A 20,163-nucleotide genomic window follows, 5' to 3' on the forward strand; every position below is an offset into this window, starting at 1 on the left:
TGATTAACTAGTGCACAGTAAAAATATTTTAGTAGCCTGAAAAGTGACTTAATTCCTCAATATTTATTAGATGTATATAGACTGTGTGTGTGGGGGGGAAATGTTTCAAAGTTAATGATTGTTTTATGATTTATGATAAGGCTATAAATCTCTATGCAAAAAGGAGAGGAGATCAAAGGGAATCGTATCTCATTATGAATTCTGAGGCAGCCTGAAGACTTCGCTTTTCATATCTTGTTTCTTAGCAGGGCAAAAATTTGAGCTTGAAATGGAAAAAGATAAAGCAGGCTCCAAAAACTGAATCATCATCATCAACTCCCGAGCTGAGTTACTATGGCAATGGCAGTGCTGCTGCTCAGCTTCTTCTTACTATTTCTACTGGTACAACAGCTTTGTAAATGTACATGGGAAATTTCCACCGCACACGTGCCACGTGCACCTCGCAGGAGATGCCCACGGTCTCAAGTGCCCTGGTTTCTACCGAACAGAAGAGCAAATTTGTGTCATTAAAATATGCAATTTGCAATTTTCCATTTTCCATAGAAACAGTCTTGGAGCAGTAAGGAAAGGTCCACGATTCTTCCTGCCCTCTTGTGCCTCAGCAGGGGATGATCCAGTGCTTAGAAGGTATCCTACAAGCACACAGAATTTTTTTATACAGGAATCTTAAGCATTTTTTTTCAGCTGTAACTATCTCATTTCTCTAAATTATAGATGTCTTGACATTGCCAGGGGAGGGTGGTTTCATCTTTTTGGCAGAGCATAGCTTGGAGCTCTACATAAGTAATGGATCTAATCCTGATGCCAAGTTAATAAATTAATAATTATAACTCTCTGTATATGCAACAATCAGTGTGTCAGTACTCACTGGTGTCCTCTTTCCTCTTCAAGGCCTAGATAAATGCATCACCTTTCCTATTACTGATGGTACAGTCTCCGCACTGCACATAAAAGACACATTTGCTCTCAATTATTTTTGAGACAGTATTTAATATTTACACTCTAATAGCAAACAGAAGTTCCCAACAGGAATTGGGGCCCTTTGTAGGAAGCATACATGCAAAGGAAATCTTTGCTGAATAACACTTATTGCGGGAAGTAGTTTCTGCAGGCTCATTAAGTCCTATTAGTAGACATGCATGTGGAACCTCAAATGAACTTCATATCGAGAATTTCATCATCCTTTCTTGTGGAAAAGAAGCCTTTCTCACCCACTGTGTGGATATGCACACAGCCCAGATCGCAGTCCTGCTAATAGATGCATGTCTTTCAAGTAGGGCAGCTCTGGGGAGCAGATGAACAAGGTTAACACATGTGCATTAATCAATAGGAGGGTCAACGATAATTATCACAATGAAAGGTATGAGGGCCAATACAATAATTAAATATACTACACAATGTGTTGTCTGAGAATCAAGCATTCCATAAAAAACTGCAACTGAGTAATAAGGAGCAGAAAACATTTCAGGTATTCTGCTATTTATATAGCTATGCATCTATCATAATTGTACTGGTAACATCTGCCCTCTGTTATCTATCTGGTTTGGTGCCTCAGTCTATAAAACTATCTGTAAAAACCTATAAAACTGCACACACAGCCTGTGCTCAGGCTGCCCAGATTTTAATATGTTTACGTTCCTTACAGTCTTCTGCGACCGGGGTGGGCAAGGAGCTGCCTCCCCCGGGCACCCCACTGCGAGAGGTGGCGGGGAGACGCGGCCGCGCCGGCGGGCAGGGGATGCGCCCCCGCCCCGTCCCCGCACCTGCTCGGCGCCCTCGGGGCGGCAGCGGCGGCCCCGGGCGCGGCGGCGCGGCCGGCGGCGGCACCACGTGTCGGGGCGGGGGAGCGGCGGGGCCGGGCCGGGCGCCGCCACCCCCAGCGCCGCAGCGGCACCAGCAGCAGCAGCGGGAAGGAGCAGCCCGGGCTTAGCGCATCCTTCTTGCCCATGCCAGGTGCCTGTCCCCGGCTGCGCGGTGACTGAGGAGCGATGGGGCCTCTGCGGGAGAGCAGCAAGGTGAGGGGGGGCCAGGCGGCTGCGGGGACGGAGGAGAGGCAGGGGCGGGGGGGCTGGGGTTTGCCTGCCCCTGCCGGGATGGTGGCAGGAGGAGGGCGCATCCCTGATGCCGAGGTGTCCCTTCCCGAGCAGGAGCAGAAGACGCAGCTGGAGAAGGAGACAGCCCGCAGCCGCATCCCCCGCCTGGTCCTCCGGCCGCAGCAGAAGGTGTCCCCCGCCTCCGAGTCGCCCTTTTCGGAAGAGGAAAGCCGGGAATTCAACCCGCCCAGTTCCTCCGGGGGCTCCCGCAGGACCATCAGCAGCAACAGCTTCTGCTCAGGTACTGCAACGGGTGCCCCCTGGCTCGGTCCTCAACCTGGGGCTCACGGTGGGCCCCACCGTGCCAACCCCCGAGGCTTCGCTGTCACCCCCTGACGCAGAATCCATGTGTCAAGCTTGTATCCAGCTCCACCAAGCATCCCGCTTTGCAGATGAAGAAGGGCAACCATTGATTTTTCCAGGGAAATCCAGTATCTGTTCTTTTAATACATGTCCGTAAGTGACACCAGATGTTTCCATTTCGAGTTCTGCTATCCGCCACTAAAAAGTTGGCGGCTTTACTGCAGCAGAATAGTTGCTTTAAAGAGAAAGATTTGCCTTAAAAACTGCAGTGTGGATTTGAGACATTCTGGAAAGCCCATAAGCCAAAGAGTCTGTAAAACAGGGGAGTTGCTATTAAGGGCATCAGTCATGGATCAAATACTGCATTTCCTTTTGGTTTTGTGACTATGATCTCTGTACCTGAATTGGAACTAAATATGTAGGTGAAGTTTGCACTGTCATATTGAAGTGAGGTTTTTTTATTTGAGAATTCAGGCTTTGCCTGACAAGCTTGTCACCAGACGTGAGCTGGGCATGATCTCTGTAGAGAAGGCGATGGCTGGGTGATGTATCAGAACTGCATTACTGCTCTCCAGCTGTAGACCACAAAAGTGTCACTTGCTCTTCAAAATGAGTATATTCCTTTATGTCAGGCATAACTTGAAAACAGATTTTTATGTTAAATATTTGTCCTGTGTAGAGTTAAGCACAATTTAAGTGCCTCAACTAGCAGTGAATGACTCAGATACCTACTAGTGGTGAGTAATTTTTTAATTCAGTGAAACTCCTCACTGTGTATGAAATTATGCATGCAGACAATGGCATTGAGGGTCACATCATTAGCACCTTTGGCTCTACATGCATGTGGTAGTTTTAAAGATATTTTGATAACTGAAAATTTGGTTTTAATAGTAATTTGGAGAGCATAACGTTTTCTGTCTAACTAAAAATCTTAATTATAGCAGGTATATCAGCAAGTTCCTGAACTTCCTTTTTGTTTATTTATAAAGCATTTAAATTACCAAAGCTCTTCCTTAGAACAGCCAGAAACACTTGTTTTTATCTTTAGTACAGTGGATCAGATTTTTTTAAAAATCCTTTAACAAAAACCTGTGTATCGAACACTGTGTACAAGAACAGTCAATTTTCCTAGATGAGGAACACAATATCCACATTTGAGTCTACCATTTCCTTCTTAGCTCGGATAGATTTTGCAATTCGGGCTCAGTGGGACGATCTATTTGGTTATTGTTTAATGAACAATGCGGAGTGCTAAACAAACAACACAGGTGGTAAGAACACTGAAGTCTTTTGAATCCTTCCACCTTACCTGTTTCAATTCACCTGTAACAAAGAAGTAAAATATTTTGAAGCTTTCTAGAAATACCTTATTTTTATGATCTCTCCCAAATGGCTGCTTTTTATCCTGATTTTTTTTAATGTGTTGACAAGCCTTTCATCCTGGTTACTGGCATTCTTTTTTATGATATCTTTTGGTTTTGTACCTCGTTTGTACCTCGTTCTTCAGATCTACTGAACACAGAGCTGCCAGGTGATCCCCTTGCAGTCCCGCTGCACTGCGCGGGCTGTGTCTGGAGTCCCTGCAGGGCTCTGTGATTACTCTGCGTGTCCAGTCTCATGGTGTGACAGTTCTAAGGTGCCTTTTCACAGAGATATTCAGGAGTGCGATGCTGGTCTCTTAACCTGCCCCTTAAGGACAACTGGTCATAGTTTATGTAAGTCAAATCTTACGCAGCCAAGGACCAGCCAAGGCACTGTCCTCCGTCCCAGTACCTGGCTTTGGTGTTTGGATTTCTTCCGTGTCTTCCACCTTCTTCGTTCCTTATCATGGCATGTCTAATGGAGACTGAAATTCCCCGGCGGCAGCAGGTGGCTGCTGGTTCCTGCTTCTGGCGGATGGTGAAGAACTGAGGCAAGATGCGGGCAGAGGAGCTGCAGCCTCCAACCTGCCTCTCCTGGTGCCTCGCCAGGCACTTACCGTCTTCATTGAGAAGTGGTGTGTGCCAGGAAGTGTATTTAAAATTAGCAAGTAATGCGTTCGGGAGAGGTGAGCGGATGAATATGATGAATGATAGTGTGATGGCAGTATTAAAAAGCTCATGAGCATTTGGAGAAATGATTTTTTGTTACTTGAGTATTAAACGCCAAAGGTTCTTAATAAGCAGTAAATAGTGTGAATCGGCCTCTGGAATAATTCTTTCCTCTCTGCCTTTCTTTATTACTGATATCAAGTGGTTATGATTAGTACATTTCTTTTTCCCCTGGTAGAACCAATTTTTTTTTCCTAGTCCATTTAAATATGTTTCCTGCTTGATTCCCTAGAGCTTCTGAGGTTCTCCATTTCCCCTGGGCACTCACATTGGTCCCAACCCATAAATGAAGGCTCAGAGTTCTTTCTCTCTAAATGCGAGCAGCAGGGTCTTCCAGGTATTGTTAATGTTGGTTTAGGTAGGGGGAACCTTAGGAACTGTGGCAATGCTGCGAGCATGGTGGCAACAGCAAAAATACCACACAGCAGCAGACAAGGGACACTTTGTTTTAATGCTTAGTTTCTTTTGAAGTTGTTAGTTCTGGCTGAGATAAGTTTTAAATTTGCATGGTCATCTCTGTCTTGTGTGACTGGATCAGAGACTCAACTTGATCATGTTGATCAATTATTTGGAACTGACTTCATGTCATTTTTGCTTTGTAAGTCCGTATGAAAGATGGTGAGCCCGTTAATCTGTTTTATCTGTGATAGTCCTCACAAAATGTATTTCTAATATTCTCTGTTTCTGCCAAATGAACATGGATGCTCTCTGGATGTTGTGTAGCCAAGCTGAGTCTTTTATCAGCATTCACTCAGTGCAATCCTTCCTTAAAATCTTAGCACATCTGGGGTTGTGTTTGTCATTTGATATGGGAGCACTTCTCTTCCTGCAGCCGCTGCCCTCCTTCGGCTTGGACGTTGGCCACAGAACTCGTATGATGTCAAATGATGAGAAAACACTCCCAGCAGCTTCATCTGGCTCAGCTGCTACCAAGCATTTGCCCATGTCATGTGTTTCCCTCATAAGATGCACTTGGCTTCAAAGCAGCTGCAGACACTTACCTTGTCAGTCGTGAGGAGAGCGCGATTTTAAACACTGAGAATAAATCATCCCCTCACGGGTACGTGGCTGAGCGGCTGCTGAGCTGGTTTTGTGGTTCCAGTTACAGGGTTTGCCTTGTAAGAAATAAGATACTTAGGGCGGGGCATTATCCTTGATTTTTTGTGTACACGTCCTTTTGATACCAAGCCAGTTGTGTATTGGATTGAAGTTACGCTCAGTAACGGGCTGTTTTTCTTTTCATTTTAAAAGGAAGTTAGTTTTGGATATACTTTTTTTTTTTTTTCCTAGTTTCTGCCTCTGAATAGCTCAGCTTTTAAATTTCTCCTTGTGAAGAAGATTTGTTACATGATGCCTTTGTAACAACGCCCAAGCTTTCCTTCAGCCTTTCTTCAGAAGGCAGCCGCCTGAATTTCTGCAGGTAATGCAGCAGCGCTTGTTAGCTGAGATGGAGCTTTGCAGGAAACAGTTGTGCATTTAATAATCAGTTCAGCAAAAGACTTTGGGAGCCAGAGGAGCTGTTTTATTCCTATAGCAAATATTAATAGTTCATCTTTTCTTGGGCTTACCTGCAAATCGCCTCTTTAACTAGACTGCATAGTACTACAGGCCATTGAAAACCAGCGTCATCTCTGTGAATGAATGATGGTGACTCAACAGTGTTTTCAAAAATAGGAGTAAAGCTTCTTTCTTGCTTTTTATTTCCAATTTCAAGGTCTGGGTTCAGTGCTTATTTCATAGTTTGATTTTTTCTGTTATAAAGCTTTTTTTCAAAAATCTTGTTCTTTACATGTGTGGCACTATAAACATGCTCAGGTACCGTGGCTGCACCATAAGCCCCAGGCTGTAGGTGCTGCACCAGGGATCTCGGTGTCACCATTCTTGCTCACTTGCTCCTGCACACCATCCCCTTGAACTCAGAGATTATTTGCCAGCTGGCCCAGCTGTTGATGGATGCTGGGGCTGAGTTCACAGTGCACTTGTCCAAAAAAAGTGTGTAGGCTTTAGGCAGGCATATTAAAGTCAATGTGAATGCGCTAGCCATATTGCTAGCCACAGACTAGGGGAGATTTTGTACGAATGTTACTGAATGAAATGCTGTGCCTTCTTATGCTCCAGTAGATAGTTTCTTTGCTAGAACATCGAAGTAGGTTGTACTGTAAACCAGCTAGCCTTGGAGGCTACACTGTTGAAGTGTGTGTACTTAAGTATATATTTCTGAATAGAAAATGATAGAGGAAAGCAAATTTTCAGTATTTTAACAAATCAACAGATTGAGGCCATAGAGTTATTAAGAATTACTGAAAAAAAATACGTTTATTATTTGTGTATGTATGTGTGTATTATTAGGGAAACAGTGATCTCTCCCGTTCCTTTTGTTTCTTATTGGTTTATTTGTTTTTTTTTTAGTCTGAGTTATTGAATTGAAGAGAGGTGCTTAAAAGTGCTCAAGTATGTGATACTGAAAGTTCGCTTCTCTTTCCTGCAGTCCTTTATGCTATGCTTTTCCACAGTCCTTTCCCATTTTTTCAAACTTCTGAAGTGGAAGTCTTCTCCGGCGCATTTGTTTGCAGCATTCTGTAAGGCAGTTCAGTAATCACTGTGATATTAATTTGCAAAAACGTTGAAACAAAAATCTGCTTTCAAAAATGCACGCATGGCCTTTGCATAAGGGTGACACTGGTGACATGCTTCCTTTTCTCACTGCTGTTTCCCTGGAGAATTTCCTGCTGGGTCAGCTTACATGCAATAATTTATTATTGCTTCTTATTGTTAACCACCAGTTCTGTTTCTGTGGTGCAGAGATCTGTTCCAAATGTGGAAATGAGACAGAGTCTAGGTACTAAGAGCAAAGCCTGCCTGTTCCTCAGATTTTGGCCTTTCCTGGCTTCCCTTTCAACTTCACTATTTATTCCCTCTTGCTAAGCAACAACCCTTTGGTTCCTGTGCCACACAACAACATCTGGAAGCCAAAATATGTAACCTTTTGAGTGTTTGTTGTCACCTTTTTATGCGTCTGTCAGCACTGTGAACCCTTAAAACCTGACCCAGAGCCTCCTGAGGTCAGTAGAAGAGTTCCTGTTGTCTCTGGGACATTTTGGATGGTGTCCTGAGAACAGTCAGTACCTCACCCTTTCTACTACCCTGTTTGTCGCAGCTTGCTGTGTACTACAGGCTGCATTCTAAACTATATTGTGTACTTTCTTTGCCACCAATGCATAATCTGTATCATAATTCTGTATCAAAAATAGCGTGGTCAGCAGGACAAGGGAAGTGATCCTTCCCCTGTACTCTGCATTGGTGAGGCCACACCTGCAGTATTGTGTTCAGTTCTGGGCCCCTCAGTTCAGGAAAAACATTGAAGTGCTAGAGCGGGTCCAGAGAAGAGCAACATGACTGGTGAAGGGACTTGAACATAAGACCTATGGGGAGAGGCTGAGGGAACTGGGCTTGTTTAGTCTGGAGAAGAGGGGGCTTAGAGGTGACCTCATCACTCTCTATAACTACCTGAAGGGAAGTTATAGCCAGGTGGGGATTGGTCTCTTCTCCCAGGCAGTTAGCAATAGGACAAGGGGGCATGGGCTTAAACTCTGCCAGGGGAAATTTAGGCTGGGTATTAGAAAGAAATTCTTTACAGAGAGAGTGGTCAGGCATTGGAATGGCTGCCCAGGGAGGTGGTGGACTCCCCGTCCCTGGAGGTTTTTAAACTGAGATTGGACATGGCACTTAGTGCCATGATCTAGTAAACGGACTAGAGTTGGACCAAGGGTTGGACTCGATGATCTCTGAGGTCTTTTCCAACCCAGTCGATTCTGTGATTCTGTGATTCTGTAATCTAATACTTCTGTTTCTGTAATATAATACTTCTGTTTTGAAGTGCTTCTTCATGCAATTTTCTGTTGAGTTGAATATTGTCGTGCATTGAAGAACATCACAACTTGTAGCAGGAATGAAACTTAAATGAGAAGTCTTTGATTTATTTTGTATTAAAAGAGAATCTTGATGTTTTAAAAGAAATTCTACATGATATGTTTTAACCATACATTTACAGGGTTAGTATAAGTCCTTGAAATTTTGGAACAGCGTTTTGACATATATGTATCACCAAATACAGCGAGTGAGTTCTATGGTGATGTTAGGTGCCACTCTGGGTTTGGTGGCAATTAAAAAGCATAAAACAACAATGGATAGAATATATGTGGTTTCCAATCATCATTAGAATGTAAACAGTGCAATGTTGTCAGGCAATGTTGAAGCCCTGAGGGTCACAGTCATATGCTGTCAGCTATGGAGGCAGAGCTATATGAGAAAGAAGGAATATGATATGTTATACCATTTGAGAAACAGGAACAAATTTTTATGGTTTTTTTATGTCTTCTATTGAAGATTTTTGTATCCAAAAATGGTATCGTCAAAACTGCCTAGAATATTTATTTTTCCTTTGCTGCATAAATTAACTAAGCACATAAAACCACACACACAGAAACCCATCTATATATACATACATTTCACACAATGTTGATATGAAATATGTAATATTTTTTACACTTGGTGTTGTCAAGGCCTTCTCACCTGAGGCAGCAGCTGTGGCTCCACTTCCAACTCTTGGCCTCAGGAAAGGTTAGTGAGGCCTGTTGAAGTGCTTTAAAATATCTGCCTAACTGCCAAGACTCATCTTTGTCTCTTTTTCAGACTCTTTCATCTCCTCTACCTTTAGTTAAAACTTTTCTTTATAATTTTCAGATAGATTTTCAATCCTTTATCATATTAAACCCCTTGTCCAAATGTTATCTCTAATGTGATATCAAAACTCTAGGAGCTGTGCTATTCCTGACCACAGCACTCTCCTAGTAACAGTACTGTTTTTATTGATCTTTTAACTTATAAGTCTTGATGCTTTTGTTCTGTAATACTAATGCCATTAGTGGTGCTATAAACAAAGCCAGTGAGCCACAATTATATAGTCCTTTTTTCAGATGGTTTCCCAGAACTCACATCAGTCCTGCTTATTAGTGAAATGTTCAAATAGAAGGAAGATTAGTAGAGGCATCATTTGTTGCCAAAGTCAATTAAAATTTGCTGCTTCAGTGTAACTTCGCTACTGTAAAGTCAGATGTCAAAAGCTGATAGATTTAAGGACATTTGTGGGAAATACTGCATGGTAAAAGATGCCCAAGCTTTAGGATTGGGTCAGTCCATCTTCTTTCACCTTTCTCTCCCTTCTTCTGCACAAGCTGAGCCTACCACCATTTATGCCGTGCTGTGAGCGAGCAGCGAGGACCTCTTGCCAAAATCAGCGAGCAGCTTCCATACTAAATTTTCAGTAGTGACCATTAGCAGTCAGCCTCTGGGTGTGAGGGAAGCAAGGCCAAAGGAGCTGTTGAGAAACAGGTGTAAAACTTGCCTGTGTATTAATGATGGGAATCTCAGCAACAGGTAAAAGGACTTGAAGATGTCTAGTTGTGATTGTACTTACTTCACTACTGGGTTAGGGTTTATGAGTAGAACATTAAAATCAATAGATGGACTGGGAAAAACATGGTGGTTCCCAGCTGTGGAATATCTAAAAAATGTAAAGAGAAAGTATGATCCTAACCATGTAGATTGTACGGGACCTCTGAGATCATTTCATGCAGCCTCCTTTTTGTAGCAGGACTATTTCCAGCACTACGTCACATCAGCCATGGCTTTATCTGTCTCAGTCTAGAAAACCGTCAAGGACAAGAGTTTGCACAGCCTCTCTAGGTGACCCCAGGGAGTGGTGGAGCTGCTTGCCTGCCTTCCTTCACAGGCAAAATGGAGCATAGTTAATTCAAGTTCTGTCTGCAGAGACATAGAGATTAAATGTGGAATTAATTTGCTTAGGAGGTTAACTAGGCCTCCTCTCTTTTCCTGCAAAGGATATAGTTTTGTTGTTTTTCTGCTTTGCTCTAGTGTGTTTGACTTCTGTTAAGACACTTGCCTTACAAGCACATGAAATTCTGAATAATTTTATTAAATACCAACCCCAACACATATTAAAAATAGCTGTAAAGTTAGTTTAGAATTGATCAGGAGGACTAACAATAGTAGCATTTTTAGGACTCTACTTCTAGTGAAGTTATTAAATGTTTTTTTCAACAGTCTGATTTTGCAGGTTCGCAGATGAGAAATTCTTTGTAGCAGATGAGTAATCTCCTAGAGTATATAAAATCACCTACTGGAATAGCTGCAATAAAAATGACATGTTTTAGTACAAATAGTAGATGAGGAGAATATTCACACCTCTAACCTTAAGCTGTGCTCCCTAAATGGTTGCTGGGCAGCTGGGGGTGCCTCCAGAGGGCCATTCAGTGTTGTGATGAGGTAGGAGTTGGACTCCTACCTGTTGAGAGCGTAATGGTGTGCATGTGGACATGCTCCAACTCTGTCCTTCCATGTGCACTACTCATGTTATACTATTACACTTCATTCTGCTGCTTTTGCTATGATCCTTTGTGTTGCCCAGTTGTTCCAGAATAATATTGTGAATCTCTTGTTAGCAATGTTTTCCAGCTGGGTGGTGAGCCCTTACACCTCACTGGTTCAGCTGCACAAGTCAGGATGGTGGTTGTGCTAGTCAATGGAAAGAGAGGAGATCCTCCAGACAGTGACTCAGTGTAGTGGAGAAGCCTAAATTGGGCTGTTGTTGTGACTCATCCTCCAGAGGAGCCTCTTTCTCTCTATTTAAAACAGAAGGAGCCTTAGCAGGTGGAAGCTAGCTGATAGATTCCTTCAGTGTCTGTCAGCAACTTTCATTACTGCGTAAAACACCCCCGTGCTACAAGGCCAGTCACAAAAAGAAGACCGAAGCAACACATAGGGAGTCAAAAATTGTAGAGCAGACAAGCAGATTGGGAGATTATCCTGAAAAAAATCTGAAATACCCTTGGTGGTTCACTGTCAATAGCCAGCTCACAGTGCACCGTCCTGGCAGAGCCATGGCTACCTGGGCTAGAAACGGACGGAAAGGGAACCATCAGGTAAAAGTCAGCGAATGGTTTTGCCTTGATACACTGAATTTTCAAAAGTTCAGTAGAGGCCCATGTTTAATTCTGGAATCCACATTTCTTAGTGGAAATGCAGAGTATGTACACCCTGAGCATTGGTCAAAGGAACCTTAAGAGGAGATGAAAGTGGGACAGTAGACAAGGGATCAGGTTGGGGATGGATAGTTAAGACTCATGAAAGTACATAACTAGACCTGGAAGCTTGGAGTGAGGGTAAAAATACTTCAGTTGATCCTCAGTGGGAGCATCATTAATTATTTGGATGCATCATATAAGGAAGTTGTAAATTCAGTATTTCTTGACGTCTTCAGGAAAAAGCAGTCTTTTTCTAAAGAAGGCTCTAAAGCATATTTAAGAGACATTTCTAAGGCTTCTGTGCACAGAAAATCAGAGGAAATCATCACGTCACAACATATGGCCTTAAAGGCTACAAGAACAATATTTTTGTCTTTTGTTAGAGTATTATTATCTTCACCACTGTTTATACTTTGACTCTACTGTTTGAAATCTAGGCAGTGCACGCAAATGTCAGAGTGCTCTGAGCAGCTTCCCTGATTGTTTGTTTGAGGAGACACTATCCTGTGCTTGGCTTTGAAACTTGGCAAGCGTGTCTGATCTGGGAGAGGGGTTGGACGTAGAGTTTCAATGATGAAATCCAGCTGATGTTCAAAGGAAAAGTCTACTCCCAGAAAGCTCTTAGGAGGCCACTGGGAAACAAGACACCATGAATATTGCTAAGGAAGCAATGAAAGTAGTCTGTTATAAATTTATGTATTTTTCCCTCTTGTGCAAGTAAATAATACAGGCAAGATCAGAAGTATGGACTTTCACAGCAGTATTTGCCAGCTTTCTCTGTTCTGTCTTCCTGATGCTCATGTGCCTGAGAAGGTATATCAGGTCTATCTGTAATCCTGAGAAGTCTGGACCTGAAATCTTTACTGGGGCAGAACTCTTGCTGAGTTATAGGGCTGAATCCTTCATTGACCTTGCTGAGAGCTACATTCACATCATGGCTTCAGCAAAAAGGGAATCCCATTGTGGACTCGTCTGCTCCTTTTACCCTCTTGCCAACTTTGAAGACAGGTTCCTTATCTTGGCCCATTTCTGGGCAGGTAGACATCTTCTCCTCTTTCTGTCAGAGTTGTCAGCAGAGTTCTGGAGGAACCTGCAGGAAACACGGAACCCACGCTGCTGTAGTTGCACCCTTCCTGCTGCAGACAAGGAGCAGAGATATTCATTGAGCAGGGCGGGTGGTCAAGCTGTCTGTGGGATGGAGGGGGCATCAGGGTCCATGGGGAAGTCTGCTGCTCTTCTGTGGGGAGTTCACCTACAATATTAAATGCAATTAAATAGCCTGCTAAGGCTTCATTAGCAGGGGAGAACGAAGATACGTGCAGGCAGTTTGGCTTGCACTGAGCAGTTGGATAGCCCCTCAGTGCTGACCAGGACTTCTCCTTCTGCCAGGACGGTGAGCTGCAGGTCGGGTGGGAGGTGGATCTCTCCAGTGTACAGAACTTTGCTTGCCCGTGGTGGTGAGCACCAGTGTTCTGTGTGCAGCTGTTCCTTTCTGTGGTAGTAAACATTTTGATTATTTAAAAGACGCCACAAAAAGCTGACACAGAAAACTGTTTCTTTGCAGCTTGCCCTAGATTTGGAAGATCATTATTTTGTTCACAGTTCTGGCTAATACTAGGTAGAAGGAGTAGAAGATATACATTGCATTAAAAAATAACAAGCGATCAGAGGAGAGGGAGTACAATAAAATCATTCATTTACTTCAGCTGGAGTGGGAATGCTCACCTGGTTATTGATGTGTCTGAAGGTCACAAGGTGGTGTGAGTAGAGAAGAGCTGTTGTGGTTTGTGCCAGGCTTATTTCATAGAATAGTTTGGGCTAGAAGGGACCTTCAAAGCTCATCCAGTCCAACTCCCCTGCAATCAGCAGGGCCATCTGCAACTAGATCAGGTTGCTCAGAGCCCCATCCAGCCTGGCCTTGAAGATCTCCTGGGATGGGGCAACTACCACCTCTCTTGGCAACCTGTTCCAGTGTTTCACCACCCTCATTGTAAAAAAATTCTTCCTCATATCTAGCCTGAATCTGCCCTCTTAGTTTAAAACCATTACCCCTTTTCCTATTGCAACAGACCCTGCTAAAAAGTCTGTCCCCATCTTTCTTACAGGACCCTTTTAAGTACTGAAAGACCGCAACAAGGTCTCCCTGGAGCCTTCTCTTCTCCGGGCTGAGAAGTCCAGCTGAAGGACTAGCTAAAGGTCTGCCCATGTGTCTCACCTTGCCAGTAACCCAGTGAAGCGCCTGGAAGGGCTGATTGACTCTTTAATAAATGCCCCATTGCAATGTAAGCTCAGATCCTTAAGGGTAAAATGAAGGTAGATATGAAATAATCTGATCATACAGTGTCACCAGTGCGATATTAAAGACAATGGTTGTGGGTAGTAATTAAAATATTTATTTTTTAAATGCTATTTTTGTATGCTTTCTTTAGCTACCTTATTTCCTCATTGCAGTTAATTTTACATATTTGAGAGGGGGTTTAATGCCCTAATTCTTAATACTGTAGTTTAGTTCTTTCATTGTTTAAAGTTTTATCAGCTCTTGAGGTTCTTCCAGGTAGCCTCTCTATAGCTTTGGAAGTTATTTGTACATGAAGACTGCCATTTAAAACACATCTGTGAAGTCTACAGAACTTGTTCAACTATTGCAGTGATTATATCAGTGGAAAGATAAAGTAAATAGTCTCTTGTCTTTTTTTTTTAAAAAAAAAAAAAAAACCAAACAAACAACCCAAAACCAACCAACCAAAAAAAAACCATGAAAAAAAGCACCACAAAGTTTTGAAAATCATGCCACATAGAGAAGCATGTAAGTGGAAAGGTCATAATTAAAAATGAACTGCATGAATCTGCACTTTTTTCTGAATATATTTGATTATGTTTGCGTGCCTCTAAAGGGAATACGCTTTGGCCATAACTAAAGGAGCTGCTTAAATGCAGTTCAGCAGCTCGCTCAGCTGTGCCGATCTGCTGCCCTGTGGGCTGCATTCATTCAGCCCGCAGGAGACTCCAAACCCTTCAGAAAATGAAACAGGTGCTGATCTGTTGATCTGTGAGGAAATTGCCACCTTCTCTGTGTTGAGTTATATTGTGATGTTGATGGGAATGGAAAGGATGAATTAAACTAAAATCATCTGGGCAACAATCCTGCTTTAGCCAGGATGAATGTGGAGACGGGCTGAAAACCATATTAGCGGTCTTCTCTTTCCTGATTATTTTTCTAGGGACTAATTCTGAGTTGCAGAAGGTGTCAGCAAGGTGGCAAAAGGAGGTGCTTGTAGGTTTAGTTGAGCTGGTTTGAAGGAATTGAATATGATTAAGCTGGATTAGGTGCTTTACACCCTTTGTGCCTGGGAGGTACTTCTAGGAGCAGGCTGGGCTGCCCCGTGGCCTGGCATCAGGCCTGGCAGCAAGACCTCCAGTGCTGTTACATGCTAATGCATGTATTATAGCATGCACTGGATGGTCAGCATCTATAGGCACCTTGCCCACCACTGGAGGCGGGACACAGAGAAATGAGAAACAAACCACTGGAACAAATAGGTGAGGGTAGAGTGACTGGCGAAGCACAAAGGAAAACTGGTTGATATGAAAGGATGTGGTTGTTTTACTGTACTGAGGGAACAATAGTTAGAAATAGCAAAAGCTGCTCTTTTGTGCAGAGGGAGGCAGGCGGGGGGGGGGGGTCAGATAGTTATGTGGTGCTCCTTTTTTCTCATAAATGCATAGTCATATATTGACTTTTTAAACAATCTGCCCATGCAAAGTTCATTGCAAAATCAGGCTTGACCTAACTTATGAACAGGGTGGAAGTGGTAAATGCAGTGTGATCATGCAAATTATTTGGCTCAGTTGCAAGTACTTCTTTGAGTTTCATGTTAGGTAATAATAATATACCGGGAACATAGTGCAATTGCATAATTAATATGGCAGCTTTCATTTTATCCTGGGAAAGATCAAACAATTATATTTCTCCGGGAGAGTAAATATTCAAGGCTTCCTAGTGTCAGAGTAGCCTGTTTTTTTTTGTTGTGTATCTGTAAAACCACCATGACTTTTAGGAGAGCTGTGATTGCTCAAGGTTACAGGAAATGTGATTAGGTAAAGGGAGTGTTTGATATGTGGATTTCACCTGGATTCAGACTTCTTACCTTGCATTTAATTGTTAAGAGCTGGAGTGTTTGTATTTCTGGAGGTCAGGAATGTGGGTCTGCTCCCGAAGTGGCTGCTGATGCCGTGAAGTGCTGGTATGTCCTCGGAGGAGTTCGGCTTTAAATGAAAGCAATCTGTGTGTAACACACTCTCTTCAGAACTGGGAACGTCACACCCACTTGTCAAGAAGGAAGAGCTCTGTGATCACAGTTGCTTTAAAAGGAAACTTTTATTAATTCTGGTTAAATTGAAATCCTTACTTGGTGCATATGGGCTGTAGGTCGTTCTCTTGTTGTTCAGATAGGAACAGATCTTAAAGAACAGCATGTGGCCCATGCTTGTTTTTCATCCAGTGTGTGCTACACAAGCCATTCTTGTGTCTTATGTGCACTTTTTCATACCATAGTACTCCCTAACCTAGCCAAGTCAAAAGAATTTTTCGTAGATTTGAGTTTTCATTATGTAGCCCCTAATATTGTATTTTGCCAGACTTTATGAAACAGCATTTGCTATTTTAGTCTGCCATAAGGTATTCAAGACTTAAATGGGAGAAACTAATAGCTTCTCAGCAGGTTTCAGAGCCAAGGTCGTGCATACCAGGTAACTGACTGCAAATAGTTGTAGTTCAAACACTGTTTTTTTTTAATCTGAAAACATTCATGTACGTATTAGTTAGAAATTTTGATGTTTTCCCTTTTCTCTTCAGATGACACTGGCTGTCCTAGTAGCCAGTCAGTATCTCCAGTTAAGACTCCTTCTGATGCTGGAAACAGTCCAATCAGTTTTTGCACTGGTAGTGATGGAGACTTCTCCAGGAAGAAATTCAGTCCAGGGACAATGAGCGAAGGGAACCCGCAGCTGGCTCGATATAAGAAGGAGGCAAAGGCAAGCCTAGTAAAGCCCGGTGAGTACAGTAAGGTTCCTTTCATTTCTTTAATTCCACTTCTTAATTGACTAGAACTTCTACAGATGTCTACATACACTGTGTTGTGCTGCCTGCGATACCACTAATACTGAGAGTAAATAAAAAAAATATAGTTGCATTCCTTCTATGAAGCCACCTGCAAGATTTGAAAACACTATTTGTATTAGCTGTTTCAAGGAAATAAAATTAATTGACATATTCACTTTCTTTTGTGAGGCTCAATGGTGATGTCAAATAACAACTGAAATGGATTTTATTCTATTTCATGGTAATTGCACACATATTTCACCAGCTGGAGATAAATGACTCTTACTATCAAAGCAAAGAATTACAGTCTTCGGATATTGTTAGATTTATTGTTGAATCCTGCCTGAAGATTATGCTGCCAGGCTGTGATAGCTCTGGGGATATAACATGTCAAACCAAAGCAAGATAATGGGCAGCCTACATGTGGGAGTTAGGCAGGTTTAAATCCAAACTGCACTGGCTGCATGAAGAACATGTCTTACATGGTCCCAGGCTAATGGGCCACCTCAGACCACCATCTAAATCAGCACCTGCTTGTCACACATCCAAGACTCAATATCCTGGCGTGTCACTGGCTGCTGTAATTTTAATGAGTAGATATAAAATATTTTTGTGATTCATGTACAGGCAGCTGTTGATTGCAAATGGTCAGGGTACTTGTGCTGTTATTTAATTAATCATGGAGACAGAGAGGATTTCGACCTTGTGCAGAGCCAGCTGCAGAACTGACATTGTTCATGAGCTCAGGTACCTCCTGGCTATACTGCTTCCAGTCATTTTACCTGTGGAAGCAATTTAGATACTGTCATGAGGAGCCAGCTCAGATTTACCAGCACCATGTTTAATCCAGAAACAATAGAGAATCTGTTGCAAAAACTCTTCACTGTCTTGGTCATTGAGAGGGCTGATTAAATCTGACCAATATTCCTGCAAGTTCTGCAGCTTGTTTTATAGCACTGTGTTACTTGAGTGTTCCCAGTCTCCCATTGCTCTGCGTAATGGATGATAGATAATAATTTTCAAGGTTTGTTTTCTGTTCCATTAAAATCAAGGAATATAATGCAGGCAGAATGCAGTGAATATGGTATAAGACAGTCAAATCTGCTGCAATGGCTACCACAACCATTTTGTATGTGAATGTGGATGTAGCTTAGCAAAGTGTGAATAAAAAATTTTGAAAGTTTTTTTTTTTTATTGAAGAGTCCTATACACATGGAAAAAAGTTATGCACTTGCTTCAATAATTTACTTCATTGTTTTTTATTATTATGCTTAAATTGACCTATAATATCATGTTATTAGCCTTTCACAGTAAGTCAGAAGTCATCTTCATTTTAGTTGATGGTATTATTTCAAGTCTTTGAATGGACTTAGTTTGGGTATTTAGGTATTCCTGTAGGTGGGCCATTCTGTAGCTGTCGGTGTCTCTGTTGATTGATATCTAAGGTTAGAAAACTTGCCTCTGGAGTTTGCACGTAACGCTCCTGAGATACATCAAAACTGTCAGACCAGGAACTGGATCTGATTTATAGAGTATTTCTAAGTTCCTCCTGCCAAATATCTCCAACCTTTTTAGTGGAAAGTTTTCAAAAACCACATTGTAGTCAGTGTGAGAGCTGACATGTGTGAGGGACATTCCTGAAATGGAGAGGACATCTGAGGACAGCTGGGCTTCATTTTCCTCAGTGTTGGCCACAGGAGTTAATGTAATTCTCTCCCATTGCTATCTCTTGGCTTCAGGTGGATCTAGTACTTCCCCATGACCTCCTTGCACATACTTTCCTGGTGGCTCAGTCAGGAATCTCTAGCCCTTGTGCAAAGAGGAGACATCATCATGTAGCAAAACACACCGGGAGTAATGGCAGCAGTAGAAGGGAAGGGGGACCTGGGTGAAGAATAACAGCGATGTGTCCTTGTCATGTGTAGCCTAATTCTGCATACAGCTGGATACCTCGAAATCCAGCATGGAGAGGGTTGTGCACAGTATCTTTTTCTCTACCAAAAGCCCTTACTGATTTATGGAGATAACCTCTACTTTTTATTTATCCAAAATGTCTTGTGATAATGACTACAGAGCAGGAACCAGACATGAGAGAGAAAAATCCAGCCTATCACTATGTTTTACAGCTCTGTCCTGCACTACATTTTTGTAGGCCAGTACATCAATCAGTGTGCACCTTCAAAACGCTTGTCATTTTGCCTAGAATTTATCTGTTTCCAGGATTGTTTTCTTGGAACATGCCGAATCTCAGAAGTAACACTCACACAAATATTTAGATAATTCAGGAAATGTCAGAGTGGGATTGCACTGAGAATGAACCCTGGGACTTTTTTTAGGCTGTTCCCAGACATTTTGCTGTTCTCTAGCAAAATCACTTCATCTTTCTTTTCTATACTTCAAAATATGAAATATGGTGTAGTTTTTTTTTCTCTAACAGCCTAAGGCATTGTTATGTGGATCTAAGTCATCTTCAGCTCTTGAAGTATTAATGAACGAGATTCAGATACCATTCATAATTTATGTTGTTTGCATAGCGAGCCATACTTAATCCAGGAACGCATTATCACTGCATCTTGCTAAACCTCTGAAAGATTTATAATTATGAAGATGTTAATCATTTGGTATAGTTATTAATGGTCTTTATTGTTCATTACGTCTGAATCACAGCAGTGTTATAGGTGAATTTGGCTTAAAATCAGTGACCGCGTTGCCAGGAAAGGAGGGAGAGAACCGTTACATTAAGGAAGATATAAAATATCCGCTCCAGGAGGAGGTTACGAGTCTTTTAATTTCAGGATTTTAGAAGTTGTTCCCTGTTCTAGATGTGATTCATTTATGCAATATTAAAATAACAGAAAATGTGTTGCAGAAAACAGCCTTGCAAAAAGACACAAAAAAGCTTCATTAACACTAGTTCCAGTTTTTTATCAAGATACTGTGCTGAATCCTACCTGTTTGGTAACTGAATAAAAACGAACATAAACAGCAGATCTTTTAAAACTTCTACATATTCACGTTCCTGGTGTACTCCTCCTGCAAAGATCCATACTGAATTCCTGCAGCTCACGTCCACATCTTGTTAAGAATAGTGGGAACTGGTTTGCTTTCTTTTGACAGTCTTTTTCACCTTGTTCTTGACTTCCATATGAACGCTTAGTGCAAGAATTCAAAATCTGGGTATGCAAGTTGCAAAGTACTCATAAACTTAAAACGGTGTGGATAAGGAGTTTTGAGCAAGAGTTGTGTCAATAACTTTTTAAAGGCTTGCATGTTTAAAATAACAAAAAGCCATGCTTTAAAGGTTTGTGGGCATCATAATTCAAGAATGGCACCTGACCAGCTGTCTGTGTTCAGCATTTCTGGCAAAAGTTCTGCTCTTTGCTTCCTTGCCTTGGGTGTCATGGGCACGCTTGAGTGAGCCGAGGTTACTGTTGGAGCTGTCCCTTAGCACTCATGGAATTGCTGAAGTTTCA

The 20,163-nt window shown here is 42.2% G+C and overlaps 1 protein-coding gene across 1 annotated transcript in view; it reads left to right on the forward strand.

The window, feature by feature from the left end:
* Nucleotides 1–1,908: 1,908 nt before the first annotated feature.
* Nucleotides 1,909–20,163, forward strand: part of LOC309436568 (syntabulin-like) — a 46,171-nt gene continuing 27,916 nt past the window's right edge. Inside the window, exons 1-3 of the mRNA XM_082045841.1 lie at nucleotides 1,909–2,015; nucleotides 2,148–2,334; nucleotides 16,445–16,642. Of these exons, the coding sequence (XP_081901967.1) occupies nucleotides 1,989–2,015; nucleotides 2,148–2,334; nucleotides 16,445–16,642 (412 nt within the window). The 5' untranslated portion in view covers nucleotides 1,909–1,988. The remainder of the gene's footprint in view (nucleotides 2,016–2,147; nucleotides 2,335–16,444; nucleotides 16,643–20,163) is intronic.

This window comes from Streptopelia decaocto, assembly GCF_964273445.1.
Source record: "Streptopelia decaocto genome assembly, chromosome: 2".
NCBI classification, from domain to species: domain Eukaryota; kingdom Metazoa; phylum Chordata; class Aves; order Columbiformes; family Columbidae; genus Streptopelia; species Streptopelia decaocto.